At 33.0% G+C, this 26,055-nt stretch overlaps 2 protein-coding genes across 2 annotated transcripts; one reads left to right on the top strand and one right to left on the bottom strand.

Annotated features, from left to right (window-relative positions):
- The first annotated feature begins 1,979 nt into the window (after positions 1-1,979).
- Positions 1,980-4,260, top strand: LOC148605341 (putative G protein-coupled receptor B0563.6). The gene has a single exon (XM_088550640.1). It carries the CDS (start codon positions 2,115-2,117, stop codon positions 3,384-3,386), a length of 1,272 nt encoding a protein of 423 aa, XP_088406766.1. The 5' UTR covers positions 1,980-2,114; the 3' UTR covers positions 3,387-4,260.
- A 19,780-nt stretch (positions 4,261-24,040) lies between these two features.
- LOC148605342 (uncharacterized) lies at positions 24,041-25,388 on the bottom strand. The gene has a single exon (XM_088550766.1). The coding sequence runs from the start codon at positions 25,386-25,388 to the stop codon at positions 24,162-24,164; it is 1,227 nt and encodes a 408-aa protein (XP_088406892.1). The 3' UTR covers positions 24,041-24,161.
- Between the last annotated feature and the right edge of the window lie 667 nt (positions 25,389-26,055).

Below are 26,055 nucleotides of genomic sequence, written 5' to 3' on the forward strand. Positions count from 1 at the left end.
CCTCGTTTCTATTTAAAGACAAGGGAAATAACTTGTACACCTACATGTTTGCCGCGTTGCAGGCGCCCCAGATGCTTTCATGAAGTTTGGCTTTTAATTATCCGCTTTTTTTAAATTCCTTTCAACTTGAAAGTCATGTAGCACAAACGTTATGGTAGTTTCAAGAATTTAAGTAAAGTACCTATTACAATAGCAGTCAAGGTAGGGGTTTGCGGGGTTTGTAACTCTACCCCCATTTGTTAGAAGATTTTATTACAATATCGTGCAGAACGTCGGTAAAAATGAAAAACGGAACTTAACAAATATAACTTGAGCTCTGAGTTGTTAGTAGAAAGGTGAAGGAAATCTTGTTTATAACAGACAAAATGAGTTTAATGCTCGCACAAATCTTTACAAAAATCACTACTAAAAAGAAAGGAGATTGTTATGTAAATAAAAAAAATATTTACGAACATAATTTGATATTTTAAAAATTTTTATATAGGTTGAAAGATACTAAGGTTTGATACCGTGAAAGTATAACGGATTATATAGAGGGGATGGTAAGCAATGGTCTCGGTAGCCCGAAATAGAAGGGCGCCGCGCCCTTGGTGCCCTCACACGCGCCCTTCTGCCCTTACGACTTTTCTGATACGCCCTTGTGCCTTTTTTTGCAACGGTATGTACTTACTACGTATATTAACTGCACAAAATGCGCGAATGTATAGGACATTATATATGTATCAATGATGTATTAATGATTAAAGTAGTTACTGTAGTTATTATACATGTAAAAATCAGACGGGAAATCATTCATGCATGTCAAAGCCCAGTAAATTCATTTTAATTTCTGAATCAAGTGACAATAGCAAATCATAAGTAGAGCTGTCTTAGTCATTCGATTACTGTACATTCTCGACAAAAAATATTATATATTCTGTATGGAATTTGCAGAATTTATAGTTCTTGTTTTGTTTTAATTTGGTAAGAAATAAATGTATCGTTTTCTCAAAAATACAGATCTGAATACAGAAAGGACAATTATAGACCCTTTTGTGCTAATGTTGGGGTAGTCGATGTGCATGCGTAGAGCATGCTCAATATACACTTCCGCGAGGAAATTTTTTTTGTTCTACCCAAGCTCTACCTCGCGGAAGTGTCTATTGAGCATGCTCACCAACTTACCACAAAAGGGTCTATTATATACTTTATGTAAACCAAGAGTAGCATTATTTGCTGCAGGTTAGGGCATTTTCAATGTTAAAGAAAAATCAAGAGAAGCAAGATTCTAACAGAAATAAAAAAGAATGTAATCCAGGGACAAAGACCAAACATGGAAAACAGACACATACAACAAAGAACATGAAAAAAAAAAACCAAAAAAAAACAGAATAGTTCGTAAAAAGCAACAAAAGTAAATGAGCAACTCGGACTCCACTTAAAACTCAGAACATGGACCAGATGCACCGATAGGGTAAGCGTCCTCTTGTTTTTTAAAAACATCCGCCGCTGCTCATAATTAAAACGTCAAATCCAGGGTAGACGAAAAAGGAAAGGGAAATTGTAATACATTGAACATATCAGATTTCATGGTGTAGATGGATACATGCACATCGTAACGATCAACAAGTTCATTTCGACTGGTATAAGATACGGTATTACATTGTACATTGTACCAGTATTATTTTCCAAATGATAACACATTAAGCATTTTTTTATTAAAGTATCTGAAAGGGGTATTACCACGTACACAAGGTAATGATCCAGGCATCAATGTGCGTCCTACAGTTTGAATGCATTTGACTGTTCATCAGTTTACTATTCGATACTTTTTTACCAGATAACTAAGGCAACTACATTTGTATCGATAAGCATACATGTATATTCATGATTAAATCTAGTCGTGTGAGTCATCGTTTTTCGACAACGCCAGGAAACATGTTTGATACTGTTATAAATGTACTACATAAAATATTGCTCTGTATATACATGTATTACATAAATATTCTATTCGAAAATTCTATGTAATGACAGCGTTTGATATTTCGAAACATGTTTTAATAATTGTACTCATGACAAGATGTTAAGGCACAATTGTTTGGATACAATATTTTTATAATGTTTTTATATTTCAGATGAAGCAAATAAAATATTTGGCCTTACTTGGATTCTTCACAGCCTTGTTAGTTCTCCCTGTCACACAATGCACAGAAACGCCAACGAATACCTTCGACTCCGTTTCTGTCACAACAGATGAAGATTTCACGAATTCAACTTTTACCAACGAACCACCAACAACGATGAAAGTTAACTCCCCTAGCTTGAACCAAAACAATCTTAAGAAAGTGTACGATACTCTAGAATACGTCCAAGACTTGTATGTACTACCGTTTGTTTGCACTATTGGGATCATAGGAAACAGTATCGTAGCCTCATTTCTATTTGAAGGTAGGAGATCTAACTCGTCCTTTATTTACATGTTTGCCGTGTTGCTGGCGGATACCTTGAGTTTGGTATCGGATTTGTTTTTACTTTTTGCCACTCTCCTCGGAATGAGCTCATCGGCTGCCGTGCGGGAAGCCGCCGCTAATATGTACTTTTGGAACAAAAACTTCATAACCTACGTTTTGCGTGGAACGGCTTTCAACACTCTCTGTGTTTTATCAGCCGAAAGACTCATGGCGATCAAATATCCACTTAGACTAAGGTCGTCAATGACCGTTAAAAAACCGCAAGTATTTCTTTTCCTATCGTTCATTCTTGGTGTGGTAACTAATATCCAAATACCACTCTTTACGAAAATTGGTCCAGTTTACGATCCAGCTAAGAATGAAACACAGTACAAAAGAGTGTACTCCGATCTTTATTGGGAAGACAAACCGAAACATGACACTATAGTGCTCATTCTTCACTTCTTTGCCGGACCGATCCAAATTATCTTCTTCAGCATTATAAACGTTCTTATTGTTCAAGGGTTATACCAAAACCGGAAAAATCTCCTGTCATTGAAAATGAGCAGCTCTGATCGTGCGAAGACAATCAAAAACCTTCAGGTAAAACTCTGTAAAATATTCCTGGTGTTGTGTTTTACGAACGTGTTTGCTTTCCTGCCGAACTCCTTGACGACAATCATTGCAAAGCTGTTTCCCGACCTTGGCATGAGCATCCGAGACTATTCGACCCAGATCTTGCTCCATGGCGGAAACTTCCTGCGTATTTTGAACAGTGCAAGCGATTTTATAGTAATGTTAGCAATGTCTAATGAGATACGACTAGACGTAAAGAATAAGCTACTCCGACTTCGACCATCATCTGCTTACTTAGAAAAGGAAACGTCTGCCAAAACACGCACAACAGACACAAAAAAGTTATCAACAGCGAGTCACGATTATCAAACATCATATTAAGAAGTTATGAAATACGTGTACTCAATACGTTTAAAGATTTGATATGTATGATAAAAGCACGAGCTGATGAGAAAAGACATAAACAAATTCATGCATTGTTGTCCTCCAATTCCTAATCTGTATTGTAAAATGAAACAAATGACACCAACAATAACTACAGTACGGTTCTAGATAATTAAGTCGTTTCTGCGTGACAGCGGTAGCATTAGAAGGAAATTAAAAACTACATTTCGTTGTGAATTAAAACAAAAAACAAAACAAAAAAATAATAATAAAAAAACAAAAACAAAAACAAACAAACAAACAAACAAAAACAAATTAACCAAGTAATACTCGTAAACCGAAAATATTTTTAATCTTGAAACTCAATTCTTGTACTTAAAAGAACCAATGTTTTCCACAGTGTGTAGCAAATAGACAACTACATGTAAATTGTACATGTGTGATACATATACACTGTTTCATTCTTAAAAGGCGACTTTTGATTCAATGTTTATTTATGCATATGTACCATATGTTTGTATCATCAAAACACATGTTAACTCTTAAGAAGTAAATAAAAGTTGCACAGAATCGATGTTTAGTGACATCATTCAGATACTAAAATGTTGAAACTGCTCGTATTTTTATTTTAGTTCTTTCCTTTTTTTTTGGGGGGGAGGGGGGAGTGTCATTATTTTAACTCAATGAAGGTCAATCTTCTGTTCCTGAATTTGAAAACTTGCAAGACATCATTCAGAATTCAAATTGTTGTTTACTTTTTGCTTTGTTTCTATGAATGGAGAGTTCTGTGTCGGGATGTAACTTTGTAAGAAAGATAACTCTTACTCATATTGAAAGTAAAAAAGTGGCATATTTCAAACCATTATTTTAAGATTTTGCACGAATGTCAAAAGATAAATTATCTTGTATAGATACACATCTACAGCAGATCAAATAGGGCCCAATTTTTACATGCAAAACATATCATATTTCAACTATACTCAAAAATTGTGAAGTTTTTCAATCAAATTGGTGAACTAGCATGGCCATTCCATTTTGACATTTACAGAGCATTGATATTAAATGGTATGCTAATAGTTCTGAAAATATCAGGAACTGGTATAAACAAATATACCCCTTTAAAGACAAATAATACCAGTCTAATACGTACAATGCCTTGTAAATTTGAAAGTTTTAATAACAAAAAAGGCTTATTTCGCTTATATAGCATTGGAATTATCATACTGTCATATAATGGAGAAATGGGTTGTGTCAATTTTCGATTCGTACAGGAAAGGTTTTAAACATATGAATTATATGTAGTTTTAACAAATACTTTATGGATCGTTATGGTGTATCCATCTGCACTATGAAAATTGATTTATTCAATGTGTCATAGTTTTCTTTTCCTTGTTTGTCTACTCCGGACTTGACATTTTATGAGCAACTCAGCGGGTATTTCTAGAAAAGCAGAGGAACCAAGGGGCAAATTAAAACCATGTTCATAACGTTTCTTTGTAGCAAGCTGGTTACCAGTGGACCGTATGCAATATTGGACCAATTAAGACAAAACTCGACATGTCGGAACGGGTCATCAATATTTAACCAAGAACACAGCAAAATCATACACTATAGCTTATACAGTACCTGAACCTGTCCGTACAACAGAAATTGCGATCAGTCATCGATCCGTCTAGCCGATCCATTAAACCGGTGATCGCATCACGTGACCACAAAGCGGTCAACATATCTTAAAAAAATCCGTTGTTTTATTTGTCAATTTTACACATATGAATATAATGCAGTATATTTAAACATTAGTTAATACGTTTATTTTACTTTTGTTTTATTTTTATCAGATAATTCGTCATTTTACATAACAAATTAAAACTACCGTCAGGTCGGTCATCGGTCATCGGTTGTCGATCCGTCAGCAATCAATCAGTCAGCGGTCATTGATCCGTCAAATCGTTGCTCGGATCGGTTATGGGACTGTAGCTGTAGGTTTTCCTTTTGTTTTGTGAAACTTTTCATGTTGTAATTTGTTTTCATGTATGTGCATTAACCACATAAAGCAAAGGCCATAATTTTCCGGGAACGAGCTAACCTTAAATAACTAATACATAATTATATTCACAATCTCAATCATTAATGGGCTAAAATATATCAATTTTGTAAAATAATGAATTCTCGAAAAGTGTGTAATTATATCCCATTTTCTCTTCAAACTCACAAACTAATAAATACTCTACAGAATATTTTGCCATTGAATAAATAACAAAGGCTTAATTTAACATTTTACTAAAAACATAGCAATTACTGAGGTCGATCGCAATTGCAATTGAAAACGTTATTTTTTAAGTATCGAATGTAGATAGGAATTTCCATTATAATAAATGAAATTTTAATACAATTCAACACGATTTTCTGTTATTTAGACGGGGTTTGTACCATTTGTGATTATGGTACATGTTTCTTACTATTAGATGTGTAATAAACGATTTCAAAGTATTGTGCGAGTTCAAAATTATTCAAGTTCAAATCTATATCTCATATAAGATAAATTTATTATTACATAATTTTGTAAAATAATACTTTGTATTAAAACAAGCATACAATGATGTCTCAATCAATTATTATTTCATGATATTGAGTTATATTGGAGAAAATTTTCTTTTGTTGGCTTTCATATTGCAGTCGCAAACTAGTGCTTTCTGCTACAGGACAATTTTCAATAATAAAAATCAATTAAGGCCATATTTTTCTTCAAATTTGTTTTTTTCCTATTTTTTTCTAATAATTAAGATTTTAATGAAATATTCATTAAAATGATTTTGAAACCTTTATTATCAATTTGTATTATTTTTCAAACAATTATGGAATGATTGCTTTCTCAAAGGAAAGTTTAACGACATGGGGTCAAAAGTGATACAACGTAAGACAGTTACAATATATACTACAGGCATCGGTCTTAGGCCGTTAAGGCCCATAGCAGCTTAACATTTATTCTTTAAATTAAACAAAGCGAATAAAGGAAGCCAATATCTTTAGTAAACGACCCATGTGTATTGAATGTATTTTGTAAAGCGAAACAACGTAATTTGTTATTTTGGATATTGGTTTTGATGTGTTTTACCATATCCGTTCTGTTTTTTCCAATGCAGAATCTGTATTGGAGTCACCAAAAATTCATGATTTTTTTAATCCTTAACTCGTGGTACACAACTTGACTAGAAGAATAATATACAGAGGTAGGTCGATTCAAATCTTACAGAACTTTGTTTCTAATACATTTTCTCGTGTGTTATTTCGGTGTTTCTTTTTTTAAAGTACCAGACTGATTCCACATAAAATTCAGACACTGCCAATTTTAAAGTGATTCATGGTGTAGAAAAACCCATCAAACAAACAATGTTTTTTCAATCTACATAATGTATATATATATACATAACAATTTTTATTTCTGTATTCAGATCTGCACTTTTAAAACAATCTTATATTTATCTCCCATTGCAATCAACCAAACCAAACAAAATTAAGAACGGTAACTCTTTCAATGATCCAATTTCAAGTACAATCTACATAAATTTTATCTCAAAAACGCAACAGACAAATGAAAAACTAAGACTGGTTTTGTGATCAGTAACTAAGTTTGAGCAGGAAATAAAACAGAATTTGGTTGTTTTTGACATGTACGAATCACCTTCTGTCTGATTTTAGAAAAGACTGCTACTTAAGTGCAACCCAGCTTGTCTGTTACGAGTTCAGTTCTAAGTTAAACTATGTTCTGTTTGCACATATTTTCGTAATAATTATATCTTCTGAACTTGCTGCTATCAATTTTTTTTTCCCACGGATTTGAATGCATGCAACTCATCATTCGAAATCACATTCTAAAAAATGAACTTAGTTTAACAATTTTAATATTTAATAGATTTGATTTAATTACATGACCAAAACCAAGGTAAGCAGCAGTTTTATGGGAGAAAAAAAATGAGGTATTTTTTTCAATTAAAGAAATATATGCAATTTATGTAATTGTAATATATATTTTTAAGTCGATATCATGATGACCAGAAAAGATGCAATTAAAGTGTAAGTTTTTGTAAGAACCAGGCGAAATGAGTAAAATCAGAAACATGCATGTTAAAACACCACTGATCTGACAATATAATTTTATTAAACGTGCTAAAGGATGCTTTCTCTACTTTGAAAGATCATTATTTGATCCCTGCATCACTTGATTTGCTCACAAATTGTGCAATAGAATGAAAAAAAAGTCTTTTGACAGATTTATTTGCTCTTAGAATGCTCATTTTCAATGAAATTAAAACTCAATTCACCAAAGTGATATGCGAATTTTTGTTTTTTTTGCCTTGATTCTGATGGTCAAAATATCCAAATTTAACTTTCAAAATGGTGTTTTTTCCTACCATGTTCCACCCACTGCCTAATTCATACAGGAACTGACATTAAAGTCATTAGGGGTTTGATATCCTCGATGATTCCGTCTCTCTTTCTGTAAACATATGCCTAAACAAACGTTCTTGAATTGATCAATTGTCGTCGCATATACCTATAAAACATTGACAATCTCCTGTGCATAGTAACATTCCCAAGTTTTTACACCTCTGCCACCCTCATTACTTAATCTAACCTCTTTATGTATAATCAGTAAAACAAAAACCGATTCGTTAATTTGTATAAGGTAGTTTTCATCAGCCTTGTCATGTCTACACATATTGTGTAAGTCTCCTGCGTAGAAGGCATATTCGCTATTTTAAACTTTTATACACTCTTTACTTAACATTAACACATTAATGCAAATAGATACAATAATACGAAAACAGATCTGCAGATCTATAATAATTAACGGGTATTTTACATGGTTCTAAATACATGTAGCGCAAAAAAGTAAGAGACGCCAACTCAATGACTCAAATATTAGGATCGTTGCCAAAATATTTAATGTTGTTGCTACCGTGAGCTACCACAACAAAAATCCGGCTCAGTGTGCTGGACTAGAACAAAACAGCGTTTATTTGATCGGTCAACCGTTTTTGTTCTGAAATACTTGAAATATATGCCATAGAATCGATATACCAAAAAAAAAAAAAAAAAAAAAAAAAAAAAAAAGTCAATCAATCCACGTAACATACAAAGACAAACCAAATTTCTTTTGCAATAAAACCAACGTCTTTACATGTGTAATAAAACAATAGTGAGATCTTCTTTTACATATAACACTGAATTCATTCAATAAACAGCAAACGTCATTTATACATGTTCATGTACATATTCAATGAAATATTCAAGCCTCATGATAATAATTATTCGAATGAAAGACAATTTTAAAAGTAGAGCTACAAGAACTAACGAATCCAAAAAGACAGGTGGCGTTATTGAAGGTGACTGTGTCCTTTTTTAAAAATCTATTCGAAAGGATGGGTTGCAATAACCTATGTATACGGCCTATTTTATACTTAAATTTCAAAAACAAAGTATATTTCATGTAATATCTATATATGATAAATCTACTAGTCTGCTATTATAATTTATTTGCTTTACCAGAAAGAATTCCATGTTTAATTGTTAGTCCGTGTAAGAATCAGGCAGTAGGTGAAACATGGTTTAAAAAACCCATAATTTGATAGTGTAATTTAACTATTTATACCATCCAAACCAAGGAAACAAACAGTATTTTCCATATCATGCTGGACCATTGAGTTACAGTTTCACATTGAGATGCACTACACTGAACATTTCAAGGGCAGATATTTCTGTAAAAAAAAAATTTTCTACGATTCTATTGCAAATTCCAAATGATGCAAATCAAATGATGCAGAGATCAAATTATGGTCTTTTCAAATAGAGAAAGCATACTTGAGTGATATTACATTGTCAGATCAGTAGGGTTTTGATATGCGTATTTCTGATTTTTTCCATTTTTCCTGATCCTTACAAATACTTACACCTAAGAAATATTCTGTTATTTACATTGTATAGACCTCCTATGACATAAAAATGCGTTGTAGGGGCAAAAAGAAACCTTGTCAACAGACCATGGTCAAGCAAAATTTAAAGTAGCGCATATCTATAAGCAAAACTATTTTTCTACATTAGTTTCAGTTTATATTAATTTAGTCCACATAAATATCGAAGTAGTTACAACTGTGCGCGATGTTCAAAAATAAAAAAAGCAGTTATTTCAATGCTTGATTGACATTAATTGAATTGATACTTTCATTTTAATGTCTCCAGTCCTACCACGACATATGTTAGTCTTGTAGTGGTATTAATTTAATCTGGATCCTGAAAAATTGAATGATCTCCTGGAAACCCTCAATTTAGGATTATTATTAGAGTACAATAGCATTAAAACTATGATTTTTGAATTATTTGTACTTCTATCCCCCATAACCCTGACTCAAAAACATTACACAATCGTTGTTACTCCAAAAAATACGGTTCACATATATACATATATATAGTTCATGGTAAAGAGTCCTCATACTTTGTTAAAAAAATCCAAATCATCATCCAAACAAACAGTAGAAGATGTTTTCAAGATATGCTGAAATGTCTTATCGACAACATATATGTCCAGTGTGGTGGACGCGTTTTTAGCAAACGACCGGCATCCTCTACTTGCTGACCCATTCCTTTACTCTTATGAGGCAGAATTTATAGTTGATCCGATCCAAAAGAAGGAACATTGATTATCTAGTTACTTTAATCTCAGCTTCCGCTATATAGTTGACGTATTATCGCTAAACAATGCTAGTTTCGGAGATTTGATACATAGCATCTACTCCAAAGAAAATGAAATAAAGGATAATACAGACACTGTGAAGTCAGTCTCATATCTTGACCTACACGTTGATATCGGTGGTAAAGGAAAACTATTGACCAAACTATACGACAAAAGTGATGACTTTTCATTCAGAATTGTCAACTTTGCTTTCATATATTGCAACATTCCTTCAGCACCTATGCATGAAGTTTCCATATCAAAACTCATACGTTATGCCAGAATTTGCCAAAACTACGCGGACTTATTGTATTGCACTAGAATTCTAACAAATAGGCTTCCGGAACAGGCTTATGTTGCTACAAGATTGAAGTCATCACTACAGAAGTTTTATGGTCGTCATCATGAACTCGTGGATTGTTACGTTGTATCCATCTGCATCATAAAAATTTGATTTGTTCAAGAAGTTATAGCTTTTTTTCTCTTTCGTCTACCCCGGACTTGACTTTTTATGAGCAACTCGGCGGGTGTTTTTAGAAAAGCAGGGGATGCTTACCCTACCGGTGCACCTGGTCCATGCTCCCATGTTTTGGGAGTCCGATTTGCTCATTTGCGTTTGTTACTTTGTATGTATGATTTTAGTTACTTTATTTTTTTGTCGTGTTTGTCTGTTTTCCATTCTAGTATTTGTCCCTGGATTACATTCTTTTGATTACCGCTATAACCTTGGTTCCCTTGATTACTCTCTGAAGAACAAGACTTGAAATTTTCATATCTTGTGGAATCATTACTTTTATAACAAAAGCCCCATAACTCAAATTATGAAGTTCCGAAGTTGGACAGTCGATGAGTGACATCTTCAGCCGTGAAGTAGGGTTTAGGTTAGAACATAACAATTTTTCCTCGCGGTAGTATGAAAATGTTGATAAGCATGCTCATCGACTTTCCCGTAGTCACGTGCCCGCAGTTAAAACGAAGAACTATCAAGCAATAATGTCAATTTACTATTTTCTAACTTGATATTTTTGCCACGCCTCTTCATATGGAACTACTTTAATAGTAATAATTGGAAAAAAACTATTTCTATGAAAAGGTTAATCTAAAACCTTGTAAAATTATTTTAAATTAAAAAACGTCTACTCAGAATTACAGTTGCGATCAATTCAAACACCTCTTTGATTCTCTCAGGATTCGCTGTCATAGAACAGTTTTAAACTGACAGAAATTGTTCTGAACAGCGACACGCCTTGTCAAGACCTGTCAAGACTTTAGACATGCTCCGTCGATCATAAAATGTCATGAATCGTGACACTCTCCTAGCAGGACCTGATCTGGGTAGAACTGAGACGTGGATTAGAAGAGTTCCTGACAGATTCTGACAGTCACTAAGCGGCCAAGCCAGAAAATACCTCTCTGGCTAATTACATAAAATAAGTGTACGTGATTCCGAAAAATAGTCAAAATACCCGAATCCCGATTCGTATGACGGAATGGAAGCCTTGCTATGTTTGAATCTGTTTTTTTTTCAATTTTTGACAGGACTTTTATATATTGCATGTAGTACCAACAAAAATTATTGCCTACCGTACCAGGTGTTACGTCCATAACTTTTAAGAATTGGGCTGATTTTGTTTGTCGCAGTCAACAGTATGATACAAAATACCTAATATATTGACAATTTTGAATATTGTATATATAAATTTTAGACTTTTATGAAACTTAATGTGTTTCCATTCATACATTTTGCAAGAATATTATATTTTTGAAGAATTTTGATTGAAATATATGTGGCCCACCACCCACATAATTGTTGTATGAAAAAAAAAGTATTTTAGTCATTAATTTTAGACCCTCATGGAAATTGAAAATGCTAGCACTCATAAAGTGTGCAAGAATATGACATTTCTGGAGAATTTTGACTTAAATAAATATGTCACAGACATCAACATGATAGTTATATTGAAGAACAAAATAGCATTTTAGTTAATATTTACACTTCAATGGAAATTAAAAGTGCTCACACTCATACAGTTTGCAGCTGGGATATGACATATTTGAAAAACTTTGACTGAAATGTATGTGTTGCAGACACACACATGATAGTTATATTTTTATGTTTGTTTGTTTGTTGGGGTTTAACGTCCGAGCAGCAATATTTCAGCTATATTCAGACGATGAACATGAAATTGATGATAAAATGAACATGAAATGATGATGAAATGAAAAGGAATGGGACAGTATGTGAAAAATCATACATGTAAATGATAATAATTTTTGAACGATGAGTGACTGGGTCATGAGCCATCGAGTGAGTGTGGGATGATAATCACGACAAGCTCTATATAATTGGAAATTCAATGTAAAGTTTGAAATCAAGATTTTTCTTTCCGAACCGGATTTGCTTATTTACATTGGTCACACTGTTTCAATTTTTAATCACGGACTTCCTGTTCTAAATTACGTCACACAGAATAGAACGATGTAGTGTCAGAAAATGTCCAGAATATGACAGTTTAGAATAGCTTTTCGTAATTCTTTGTCACGACCTAAGACAGTTTCTGTCAGGATCTGTCATAGAATAGGGCAAAACCTGTCCTGACCCACGCGAGTCTCTGTCAGACACTCTCAGCATCTGTCAGGATTTTGGTTCTATCTACTTTCGAAGAACAGTTTTCCTGACAGATTATGACAGAATTTAAGAGAGGTTATAAGTAATCGCAACTGTACACGTATTCCAGAATACAGAATATCAGAATCAGAGCTCTTCTTTTATGAATAAAAAAAAAAAAAAAGAAACAAAACAAAAAAAAACAAAAAAAAACAAAAAAAACCCCCAAAAAAACCCAATTCACTTCCTTATGCTTGATAGGCAAAAGTTCCTGTCCTCCATTTGTATTGAGAAAACGGTGAATAAGAGCAAGAAGTCCTGGCTAATAGAATGAACAGATTTCAGTATAATTACACCAATTATAAATGCAAAATATTCAAAAATCAAAACAAAGAACAAGTGACGGAACACTCGAAACACCCTACAAGTAACGGTTCACTCGAAGGACCTAGCAAGCGACGATATATTTGAAACAGATAAACTGTAACAAGCGAAGGTACAGTTACTACAGAAAAGGTTAATTATTGGATATTTTCTGACAAATTCGCTTACATCACTAGACGTTTAAAAAAAGTTGTCATACATGGCTTATAGTCAGCGCACGAAATAAGAGTTAAACATCGTAGCAGGTCACCACATCGTAGCTTGTTTTTGCTTCACACACTAAAGAATTAATTCTTTGTTCTTTGATAAAGCTTATTTTTTTAAATTCAATTTTAAGATCAACCATGGATATTTAAAATCTCATATTTTATTAAATGAAAGATTTTATCTCTCGTTATGTATCTTTACAATTTGTTTAATTTATACAAATATTTGAACTCCGTGTTGACGTTAATCTTGCATAAATCTCTCCTTTATATACAGTATTTGTTAAAAATTAAAGTGCATTTGTAGGATGCTTCATTATATAGTCATTTCCTCAGGCGAATCACAAACACACTAGGTCTGAAAAAATAACGAATCAGAACGTACATTTTGGTAATGGAACACTTGTAGAAAAGCTTAAAAAGTGTTTTAAATGTTTCTGCACCATTCTTTAACATTTCCTAAAATTAACTGGTCTATTTTCGTCTTAAATGCGACTATGATCCATTAAAGGGAAATACCACCTTTGTATTAAGTTTGCCTCTTGTGATAAATCATACACACGTAAACAAAAATAAATAACCTTTAATGCAAAATGCTCAAGGCTATGCAAAGTTCGAAATCCTTGAAATATAAGTGAATAGTCATCTTGCAGAACTCTCCTATCTGAAGAAAGGTCATAGTCAGACTTTATTGATTTTTACCGATAGCTTCGGTATGGTACTGATACAAGTACTGCAAATATATGTAAACAAGGAATATTCCGTTAATATTTCTATGATCATGTATATCTAATCACCAAAACATGATGACATGTCAAACTTACGATTGCACGAATGATAAAAGACTAAATTGTTTGTTTGTTTGTTGGGGTTTAACGTCCGAGCAGCAATATTTCAGCTATATTCAGACAATGAACATGAAATTGATGATAAAATGAACATGAAATGATGATGAAATGAAAAGGGATGGGACACAAGGACAATGGGGTAGACAAATTTTGATTGCCACTGGAAATAGGGAGAGGTGGGTAGGGTCGGGCAATTTAGCCTCCTGTGGCGGAGCCCTATGGTTCCTACTCCGGGAGAATACCACAGTACGGTTCTTTAACGTGCGAGGAACGTGGCATCTTTCCCAACACGGTGCACCACTATGGTTGGCGGTCAGGTTTTCCATATTATAGCCTGACAACCCCAGCATGTTACACGGCAGGGGTATCCCATTCCACCACCTGAGGCACACATCCCAGTTGCTCTGTGGGCAGAGCGCCCTAGCCCCTGGCTAGGGTTCTGAGCACTATTTAGTCGCCTTTTACGACAAGCTTAGCGCTGCTGCAGGCCTATTCTTTTAACACCCGGACCTGCACGGGGCTAAAAGAGGAATGTTCTAAATATTCCTAGAAAGTCTTCTTCGGAAGTAGCCAAAACCGGCTTAAGATTTTCTTTACAAATACTAGTCATCTGTCTGCAAATCCCGATCTATGATGTCTGACATTTGCTTACATGTTGTGCCTCAATCTCTTCCTCTATTCATTTTGGGTTGAAATTATAGGGAAAAAAGTCCTAAATTTGCGGACATCGTAATCAATTACCTATTTACTTTCACTTTTCAAACCGACTTCGTGACGTCACAGCTAAAGCTATCATGGTTGTGCTCATAGGCGCGGGAAATTCAAATTTCCTAACTATAAATCTCGGTTAATTAATTAAGAAAAGGAAATTATTTTGTTTAAATTTAATTTTCATAAATGTTTAACAGATTAGTTTCGATATTTATGACTTGCATAATAACATGGTATTCTCCTTTAATCACGCCAAATGTCTATTCACAAACTTTAAAATCGACGGTTAACTCCAAACACTAAATAAGTAAACATGAAATACTAAACAATTTCCGGTACAACCAAAACACCCAACAAGCGGCGATACAACCTGAACATCCAACAGGCGGCGGTACAACCGAAACACAACAATAAGCGGTCGTACACCCGAAAAATCCAACAAGCGGCGGTACAACAAAACATCAAACAAGTGGAGATACAATCGAAAAACACAACAAGCGGCGGTTCAACCAAAACACACTACAAGCAGTGGTAAAACAGAATCATCTAAAAAGCGATGGTACAACGGAAATATCAAACAATTGGTGGTACAACCGAAACATCCAACAAGCCCTCAACAATAGCAGAAAACCCGAAACTCCCAACGATAACAGAACACTCTAAACATCCTTCAAGTTACAGTATATTTCAAACAGCACACAAGTGACTGTTTATTAACAATGCGTAACAAGTGATGGAACACTCGACACACTAAACAATCGACAGTATAATATAAAAAAAAACAACAAGCAAAGTTAGATGCGAACTAATCACAATCGACATATTACAAAAACACCTCAGGAGCGACTACATACATGAAGATCTGTGTACTGTACTGCTGACTTCTTTTTGCATTGACACATATGACAATTTTTTGACTGTTTTAACTCTTGAAAATTAATGTGCTAAATTATGAAAGTACATGTAAAACCAACCGAGGAAAACAGATGCACAGCAAAGAACATGAATTAACCAAAAGAAACAAAAGTAAATGAACAACCAGGACTCCATTAAAAAACTTAGAACATAGAGAAGATCTACCGGTAGGATATTGTAAGCGTCCTCTGCTTTTGAAGAAACACAATCCCAGTTGCTTATAAAATGTCACGGGATAGACGAAGAAATAAAAAAAACTTTTATAAAACACCGTCGCAATTATTATCAATTGTTGTACACTTCCGTTCAAATAGTGAGGGATTTCCTACCTCGACATAATATTGCTCGTTGTTTTTACAATATTTAAGTAGTAGGGTTGCTCTTGTTATCAGTGTAATTTGCCCTTAACATTGTCTTGGCTAACGAAGGAAGTACAACATCAAACAATTTATCGGCAATTTGTCAATTTTTTTTATATTTCGTAGGGATTGTATCACAAACAATATGATGTAAGCGACAATAATTCATATTCAATCGATTGTCCTTTTATTTCAAACGAAGTTTACTGTGAGGCGTGGTCTATTCAGAATGCATTAAAGTCGTCTTCCATCTACTTCTAATATTCTATGGCAAATGACTCAACATGGAAAGGCTCTGAACTGCACTACAAAATACTTGCGCCAGAAAAAAAGTGCGTATTAGAAAAGTTTATAGACAAGATATGAATACGAAAAACATATTAATTATAATCATTTTACATTTACTTTCATTTTGGATACTTTTTAAATCATATAAATATCTTGAATTCATCCTTTCGGCTCATGTAAGTTATTCACATTATAAAACCAGTGTCCAAAACTAAAGTAACTTTTATTCTATATAATTTATCCAAGTAATTATCACTTTTTTTTCAGGCAAGTTTACTGGGCGAATATTCTTATTAAACAATACCTTCGGAAAAGTTACAATGTGTATGATGTTTTATTGGCTTGATTATTTTTAAATGAGAGTCTTTCTTTTCAATGAAAAGTTGGCAAATGAAATCCGACTGATACAAAACAAAAACAAAACAAATTATAAAAAAATAAATAGATAAAGGACAAAATAATGATAGAATATATATTAGAAAAAAACATAATTAAAACACTAAAACATAAATCAATAAATGAAACAAAATAACATAAGACGAACAGATATGGTAAATATATCAAAGAGACGACCCCAAAGAGATATGTTTTGTTGAAGAAATGAGGAGTATTTTGAGATTTAGAGTTAATCATACAGGAAAAGTGTTCATGAAACAACCGCCAACTGAAAGTACATGTAAATGTAGTACAATACAATGATTTTTTTTTCAAAATCCAGTAGGGCTCTTTAAGGATTTCTTCAGTTGTCGTAAGACTCACCTGAGAAACTCCGCGATACAGACCCAGATATTCTCTTTATAGGTAACTTATATGTAACATTTCAACTCCTTTTTTATGCTACAATACGAAAATACAAAAACACAAATTTTCGAAATTTCACCATAAAAACGATTTAGAGTTACTTTCAAATGGCCTATTTTGTCGAATTTATTCAATATCGTTGTGATAATTCAAATAGTTTAATACCTTTTGCGAATAATTCTTCAAAGATTGCCATTTTTGAACAAATTGATCAATTAGTTTCTGTTTGATAGCACATTTTAGCCATTCATTATTTAAAAAAAGTTTCTGTTTCCCGAGTATTTAGAGAACCACATTAGTTTTAGATTTTCTAACATAAAGAACTAAACTAAGGTTATTATAACCAGACTTTTCCCAAGTTTGTATAATATACATGGAATTTTAGAATGCTTAATTACCGTTTGCAAGTTTTGCCCAAGTTTTCCTAAATATCGGTTTTTCCAATTATTACTACAAAGTAGTTATATATTAAGAGACATGGCTAACATATCTAGTTAGATAATAGCAAATGGACATTATTGATCAATAGTTCTTTGTGTTAACTGCAGGAGAGTCGATGAACATGATCATTAAACATTTGTGCACTGGAGCGAGAAAAAAAATATTCTGTACTAACCAAATTCCTTCTTCACGACTGAAAGTGTCACCCAGTCTCATGTTCATCGACTGTCCAACTTAGCAATTTGAGTTAAGGCGCTTTGTTATAAAATCACTGATTCCACATGATATGATAATGCTAGGTCTTGTTCTTCTTTTGAAACTTTTGAAACAGTACATTGTAGGACTAAAACAAGGAATTATATCTTTCAAACTTGAGAAAAAGAAACAGTCTGATATAATCGTATTTATTGTTGTTAATGCAAGAAATCAGAAAGTACCATGACAGAGAGTAGTTCAGAAGTCGTTCATAAACGCTCCACTATTTTATTTTAAGTAAAGTATAATTTGTTCTTGTGATTTCTTCATCTTGAATTCTTTTATACATTTAAAAGATTGAAGTTATACTTTCTAAATTATAGTTTTGGAAATAGAATTCGGAACTAAAATAAAGAATTCAGAACTCAGAAAAAAAAACAAAAATAGAAGCTAGAGTAATGAAACAGTGATAATAGGGAAACGAACATGATACGTAGAAGTTAGCTAAGTCTGAGTGTCTGTTTTCATATAGTTGTGTTTATTTATTTTTATTAAAGAAATACGATCCAGAAGGACGAATTGTGGTAAAGACACTTTTTGGCCCTTTACAATACATTGATATGAATACTCAAAATTGAAAGATAATGTTTGCTCATGATAAGAATGTTCAATTTAACCTTCTGGTCACTTCTGGTCACGTGAGGGGTAATTTTAGGTTAAAATCGAGAGCAATATAACAAATTACTAAATTTTAGCTCAAAAATTTGGTTTCATAACATAATATGATTGTAAGATAAATGTGCAACTTTAAAAATATCTTTTACATTAAAAATCGGGGAAACAAATGCCATTGATGACAGAAATAGATATTTTAAAAATAAGAAATGCATTATATAAGGTATATGAAATTAGAAAAAAAGTATCAGGCTTTAATTGTGAGCAATAAATAGAAACAAAACATATTTAAAATCTCATCATACATTTCTTAATCATTGATAGAAGAATCTGACATTGTTATAAATATATAAAGTGATATAAAACTTGTAAAAACATATCAATTCATAAACAAATAGTTATGGAAAACAATGCCATTATTCTCTACTTAGGCATTACATGCGTCGCTACAATTCGTCATCAAAAGTGATCTTAAAATCTGAATTCCAGTCATCATCTGCTTCACTAAAAATATTCCCCCCCACCCCCCCGATGAACTCAAAGGCAAAGAGAGTTTGTGAGCGCAATGACTTTGGTAAAACAAATAACTGGAGCTATATGAGAACAACAATCAAGTGTGTGAGCTCCAGCTTTGCACTGACAGAGCTTTAAAAGCTGACATGACCATCCAGCTAGTGGATCCTTTTTGATGTGGTCACATGAAATCCAAAGCATGTAAGACCTCGCAGACAAATGTTGTGACGACCATTCCTGTAGTGATGACTTCATTCTTGTAGCAAAAAAAACCTGTTCCAGAAGGCTATTTGTAAGAAGTCTTGGGCTATACAAAAAAGTCTGTAGTTACGTTAAGTTCTGGCATAACGTATGAGTTATGACATGGAAACTCCATACGCAGGTGCTGAAGGGATGTTGCAACAGATGAAAGTTAAGTTAAAAATACGGAATGAAAAGTCATCGCGTTTGTCGTATAGTTTGGTCAATAATTTTCTTTACCATCGATCTTCGTATACATAGGTTATTGCAACCCATCCTTTCGTATAGAATAAAAAAGTACACAATCACCTTCAATAATTATATCTCTCTATTGCTAAAATTACGTTGGGCTTTGTGGTTCGCAAGTTCGTAAGTTCTCGAAGCTCTCCTTTTACGAGTGTCTAGCATTCGAATTAATCTTATCACTAGGCTTGAATACATCCTTTCATATGCACATGTATAAAAAATGACGTTTGCTGTTTACTCAATGAATTCAGTATTACATGTACAAGAATGATCTCACTTTTGTTTTATATACAAGTAAAGACGTTTATTTCAATGTAAAAGAAATTTGGTTTGTCTTTGTATGTTATGTGGATTTGTTGTCTGCTTTTTGTTTATCGATACTGCGGCACATGTTTCATGCATTTTAGGACGAGAACGGTTGACCGATCTAGGAAACCCTGCTCTTTACACACTGAGCCGGATTTTTGTTGTGGTAGTTCATGGAAGCACAGCCATGCATTTTTTTTTTTGACAACGATCCAATTTTTGAGTCATTGAGTTGGCGTCTCTTACTTTTTGCGCTACATGTACTTAGTACCATGTAAAATACCTGTTAAATATTATAGATCTGCAGATCTGTTTTTGTATTATTGTATCTATTTGCATTAATGTGTTAATGTTAAGTAAAGAGTGTGTAAAAGTTTAAAATAGCGAATATACCTTCTACGCAGGAGACTTACACAATATGTGAAGACATGACAAGGCAGATGAAAACTACATCATAATAATTAAGAAATCAGTTTCCGGTTTACTAATTTTACATAAAGAGGCGAGATTAGGTAATGAATGTGGCAGAGGGGATAAAAACATGGGAATGTTACTATGCACAGGGGATCGCAAATTTTGTATAGGTGTATGCGACGAAATTGGTCAATTCAAAAACGTTTGTAAAAGCATATGTTTACAGACATAGAGACAGAGTCATTGAGGATATCAAAGCACCTAACGAATTAAGTGTAAGTCTCTGTATAATCTAGACAGTGGATGGAACATGGTACAAAAAATACACCATTTTGAAAGTTCAATTTGACTATTCTAACGATCAAAATCAAGGACAAAAACTAGAATTCATTCATATATCACTTTGGTAAAATGAAGTTTTAATTTCAATGAAAATAAGCAGGCCAAGTGCAAGTAAATCTGTCAAAAATCTTTTTTTTTTCTTTCATTCTATTGAAAATAGCTGAGCAAATCGAGTAATGCAGGGATCAAATAATAATCGTTCGAAATGGAGAAAGAATCCTTTAGCATGCTTTGTGCAATAATTAGTGCTTTAAAATGCATGTGTCTGATTTTTCTCATTTTGCCTGCTTCTTACCAAAACTTGCACTTTAATTACATGTGTTCTGACCATCGTAATGCCGACTCTACACTAAGGTATTCGACATAAACATAAACTAAATTTTCTTTAATTGAAACGAATAACTCATTCATTTTGCTTTTTTTGCCCTTAAAGCTGCTGTTTGCCTCGGATTTTGTCATGTAACTAAATCATATTTATTAAATGTCAAATTGTTAAACTAAGTTCATTTTCTAGAATGTGATTTCGAATGATGAGTTACATATATTCAAATCAGTGGAAGAAAACTTGATATCAGCAAATTGAGAAGATATAATTATTACGAAACTATATGCAAACAGAAGATAGTTAAATTTGGAACTGAATTCGTAACAGACAAGCTGGCCTGCACTTAAGTAGCAGTCTTTCAAAAAATCAGACAGAGGGTGATTGGTGAATGTCAAAAAACCACCAAATTCAGTTTTTATTTCCTGTTCAGACTTAGTTACTGACCACATAACAAGTCTTAGTTCTTCATTTGGTTGTTTTCTTTTGAGATAAGAATTTATATAGATTGTACGTGATATTGGATCATTACAACAGTTATCGTCCTTGGTTTTAATTAATTTGGTTGATTGTAGTTGGAGATAATTGTAAGATTGTCTCAAAAGTGCAGATCTGAATACAGAAACAAAAAATTGTTATGTAAATATATAGCATATGTAGATTGAAAAAAATCATAGCTTGTTCGGTGGCTTTCTCTACACCATGAATCACTTTAGTATCGGCAGTGTCTGAATTCATGTAGACAGGTACTTTTAAAAAAAGAGAAACACCAGAATAGCACACGAAAACCAAAATTGTTCTGGAAACAAATTGCTGTAGATTTTATTCGACCTTCCTCTGTATATTAGTTTTCTAGTCATGTGGTCGACCACGATATGAAGACTCAAACAATAAAAAATCCTGTTTTTTTGGATGACCCCTATAGAGATTCTGCATCGGAAAAACAGAACGGACATAGTGAAACACAAGAGAACCTTAATCCAAAAATTTACGTTGTTTCGCTTTTACAAAAAAATACATTCAATACCCATTGGTCGTTTGAAACAGATATTGGCTTTCTTTATTCGCTTTGTTTTTATTCATTAATGTTAAGCTGCAGTGGGTCTTGACGGCCGTCGATCCTTGTCTGTAGTACATATTGTAATTGCCTTATCCACAAAACGCCTCATTATATTGTGAGACGTTGTTTCAAATGTGATACCGTGCCGTCAAATTTTCCTCTCAGAAACCAATCTTTCGATTTATTGAAACAATAATGCAAATTGTGAATAAAGGTTTCAAAATCATTCTAAATGGTTATTTCATTAAAATCTTAATTATTAGAAATGGAATAGGGAAATACCCATTTGAGGTGAAAAATAGTCTTAATTGATTTACATTAATGAAAAACTGTCCTTAGCAGACATTTTTCAGTAGCATGAGCCTGTGACTCCAATAAAATAGCTTGCATAAGATAATATTCACCAATATAACCCAATATCATGAAGTTATAATTGTTTTAGACACACTTTGTAGCTTGTATTGAAACAATGTAATATTAAATTTGTCTTATATGAGATAAAGATTTGAACTTGAATATATTTGAACTTGCACAATATTATGCTTTGAAATCGTTTATAACACATCACAAAGTTAGATACCATAATCACAAATGGCACACAATCCGTCTAAATAACAGAAACGTGTAAAATTGTATTAAAATTTCATTAATTATGATGGAAATTCTTACCTACAACTAATACTTCAAAAATATAATATTTTCAATTGCAATTGTGATCGATCCCAGTAAATGCTATGTTTTTAGAGTAAAATGTTCAATTACGCGTTTGTTATTTACTCTAAGGCAAACTACTCTGTAGAATGTATATCAAATTTCAAGTTTGAAGAGAAACTGGGGTATAATTTCTGAATTTTCGAGAATTCATTATTGTCAGTTTTTAGTGGAGTCCGAGTTGCTCATTTGCTTTTGTTACTTTGTATGTACGATTTTAGTTTATGTTATTTGCTGTGTATGTCTGTTTTCCTGTCTAGTCTTTGTCCCTGGATTGCATTCTTTTGATTACCGCTATGACCTTGGTTCTCTTGATTCCACTTTTACAATACTGATATCTTTTAGCCCATGCATGATTGAGATTGTGAAAATTATTATGTATTGTTTATCCGAAAAGTGTATTTTTGAACAGCATAAGCTATATTATATAATGTTGCCGTGTCCTTGATCAAATATTGATGACCCGCCACCATATGTCGAGAGTTGTCCAATATTGCAATATTGGCCCACTAGTAACCAACTTGCTACGAAAAAAGTTATGAACATGGTTTTAATGTTTCCCTGAACTTATCCTGTACGAATCAAAATTTGGCACAGACCATTTCTAGATCACATTTCAGTATGATGGTTCCAATTTTACTTGGGAATAGTAGCCTTTTTTCTGCAATTTAAACTTGCAAATTTTTAAGGCATTGTAAGTATTAGAATGATATTATTTACCTTTAAAGGAGTATATTTGTTTATACCAGTTGCTGTTATTTTCAGAAACTATTAGGAAATCATTAAAAGACCTTTGACATATAATAGTGTCCAAATGATGACCCTCGCTCCAAAAACAAAAAAGTACGAGCCGTTTCAATATTTCAGTATCAGAAAGATGTCAATGAACATCGATTCTATGCATCTTTCGTTTGCTTCTTACGAAAGTAAGAGGTTAGGGTGTGTTTTGATGTTACATACATGTGAACCATTGCATAAATATAAATTTAATCAAAAGTTGTCGTGATAAAAATGGCCTTCATGTTTAGAATATTTAAGTTATTGAAACACGTAGCCAAATGTTCATGCAAATAAAAATGAAATCAAGTGCTTCTCTTCCTTTTTGCAGAATTTACAGTTTTTGGCTTCAGTTTGCACATTTTAATGTTTGTTTGTTAGCAAAATCAAGTAAGCGCACATATTACTTATATTTATGTAATATGACGATAATTATTTCCTGGTCAAATTTGATTTAAACTGAACATACCCCTTTGTTGTCGACGGAAATTTATTCTCACAAAATTTGTTTGCACTCAAAGTCACAACATATATTTTATATGCCTATATGATAATTTATTCAAAGGTGCATGTACGTATCATTGATTATATCTTACATAGTATAATTGATATCTGCATTGATATGTTTTTCGGTTAATATTTTCCTTTTAACAGCTTCCTTTCCTCTCCATTTGGCCATGTCAAATGTTCCCACTGATACTTTGTAAGTCACTATTCAATGTTCTTGATGATTGGTATTTATCTTCAGAGGTACCTAAATGAAACATTTTGTGCTTCAGATCCCTGCGTATTTCCTTTGACATAACCAGCATAACGATAAAGTCGCTTGCGCTATTCAGGATCCGTAGAAAATTACCACCGTGTAAAATAAGTTGAGTTAAATAATCCCGTAAGCTTAACCCAAGCCCTGGAGACAATTTGATAGTGATTGTGGCGACAGAATTCGGTAGAAATGCCAAAACATTAGTGAAACACAAAACCATAAAAATTTTACATAATTTGACTTGAAGATTCTTGATAGTTTTAATCCGAACATTATTATTTGCATTCATATTAAGAAGCATTTTCTTACTTTTGAATATACCGTGAACAATAAGGACATTCATAACACAGAAGAAAACGATTTGTACTGGACCTGCGAAAAAATGTAATATTATCAAAATCCTGTTATTTAGTTCTTCGTTTGAAAGATAGAGGTCAGAATAAACTCGTTTGAATATTGTCTCGTTTGTCGATGGATTAACGTTTTCTGTAATTTTTGTGTATATCATGCGCGGGATAGTCAATCCAGTACCAGAAATGAGTGAAAGCAATAAGAATATTTGGGGTCGTTTGACAGTCAGTGAAGACTTCAGTTTCAGCGGAAACTGGATTGCCATCAATCGTTCTGCAGAGAGGACGCAGAAAATATTGAAAGAAGTAATTCTCAATACGTAGGTTATGAAAACTTTGTTCCAGTTGTATAAATACACAGCTACCTCGCGTACTGCTAATGAATCGCTTTCTTTGAGCAAAGTTGAAAAGGGCAGAAACAGGTCTGATACGAGACTTAAAATATCAGTCACGAATATTGCTAGCATGTAAATAAATGATGAACTTGATCGTCGACGTGCGAATAGGAAGTAGGCAACAATACCATTCCCGATTATGCCGATAGTACAAACAAACGGAAGAACGTATATGTCTTGCACATATTCCACTGTTTCATAAATATGCTTCAGGTAATCTTGTTTTGATTGATCGCTTGCTTCCGTTGTTGTTTCTATGCTTGAACGTCCAATATAAGGTACAGTCGTATTGTTTGCAAAATCTTTGCCTTCAAGATTTGCTTTATATGTTGTCTGTACGATTCCACTTCCTATTGTAAATGTGTTGTTATGATATTCTGCTAGCTGTGGTCTTGACATTATGAGAATCATCACAACAATTGTTTGCAAAGTAACCATTGCCGCACTGATGAGCTAAAAGAACAGAAGAACTATGTGATAAATTTTAAATTAGACAAATAATTAGTATTACTACTTTTTTCAAATTATTTTTTTATAGGAAAGGTAAAAAAACGAACAAAACTGAATGTCAAACCGACTTTGTATGATATCGTTGGATTAATACACTATTATGATTTGGACCAGAATTAATGAAATAATTTGAGTGTTATTGTAAATCTGTTTCTATTCACGACAAATATGCACGTAGGAATTGACGAAACACGAATCTAAAACATGATGCTTACAAGAGTCATATTTATGCATTTAAGCACAAGTCTTTTGATATCTGACAGGAAATGATTCATGCATGACAAAAACACATCAATTTCACTTTTAATTCCAATTCAAAAACAGTAGCAAACCACATAACTGGTCTCAGTTTGTCATTAGGTTGTTGCCCTTTTGAAATAAAAAATGCATGTATATAGATTGTGTAAAAGATTGGCACATTGCAAGAGTTATCGTTTTTGATTTTATTTGGGTTAGTCGATTTTAGTTGGAAATAGATGATTGATCTGCATATAGAAAGGGCTATCTTTACAAAGAATATAGTATATATTGACTGATAAAACATTGTTATGAGTTT

This window comes from Perna viridis, chromosome 10 (genome assembly GCF_037379345.1).
Source record: "Perna viridis isolate PV_CMFRI_1.1 ecotype Kerala chromosome 10, ASM3737934v1, whole genome shotgun sequence".
Classification (NCBI taxonomy): domain Eukaryota; kingdom Metazoa; phylum Mollusca; class Bivalvia; order Mytilida; family Mytilidae; genus Perna; species Perna viridis.

What these genes read in the sequence shown, in the direction of transcription:
- LOC148605341 (XM_088550640.1), top strand. Translation starts at nt 2,115, where the DNA reads ATGAAGCAAATAAAATATTTGGCCTTACTTGGATTCTTCACAGCCTTG.
- LOC148605342 (XM_088550766.1), bottom strand. Translation starts at nt 25,388, where the DNA reads ATGTCAAGACCACAGCTAGCAGAATATCATAACAACACATTTACAATA.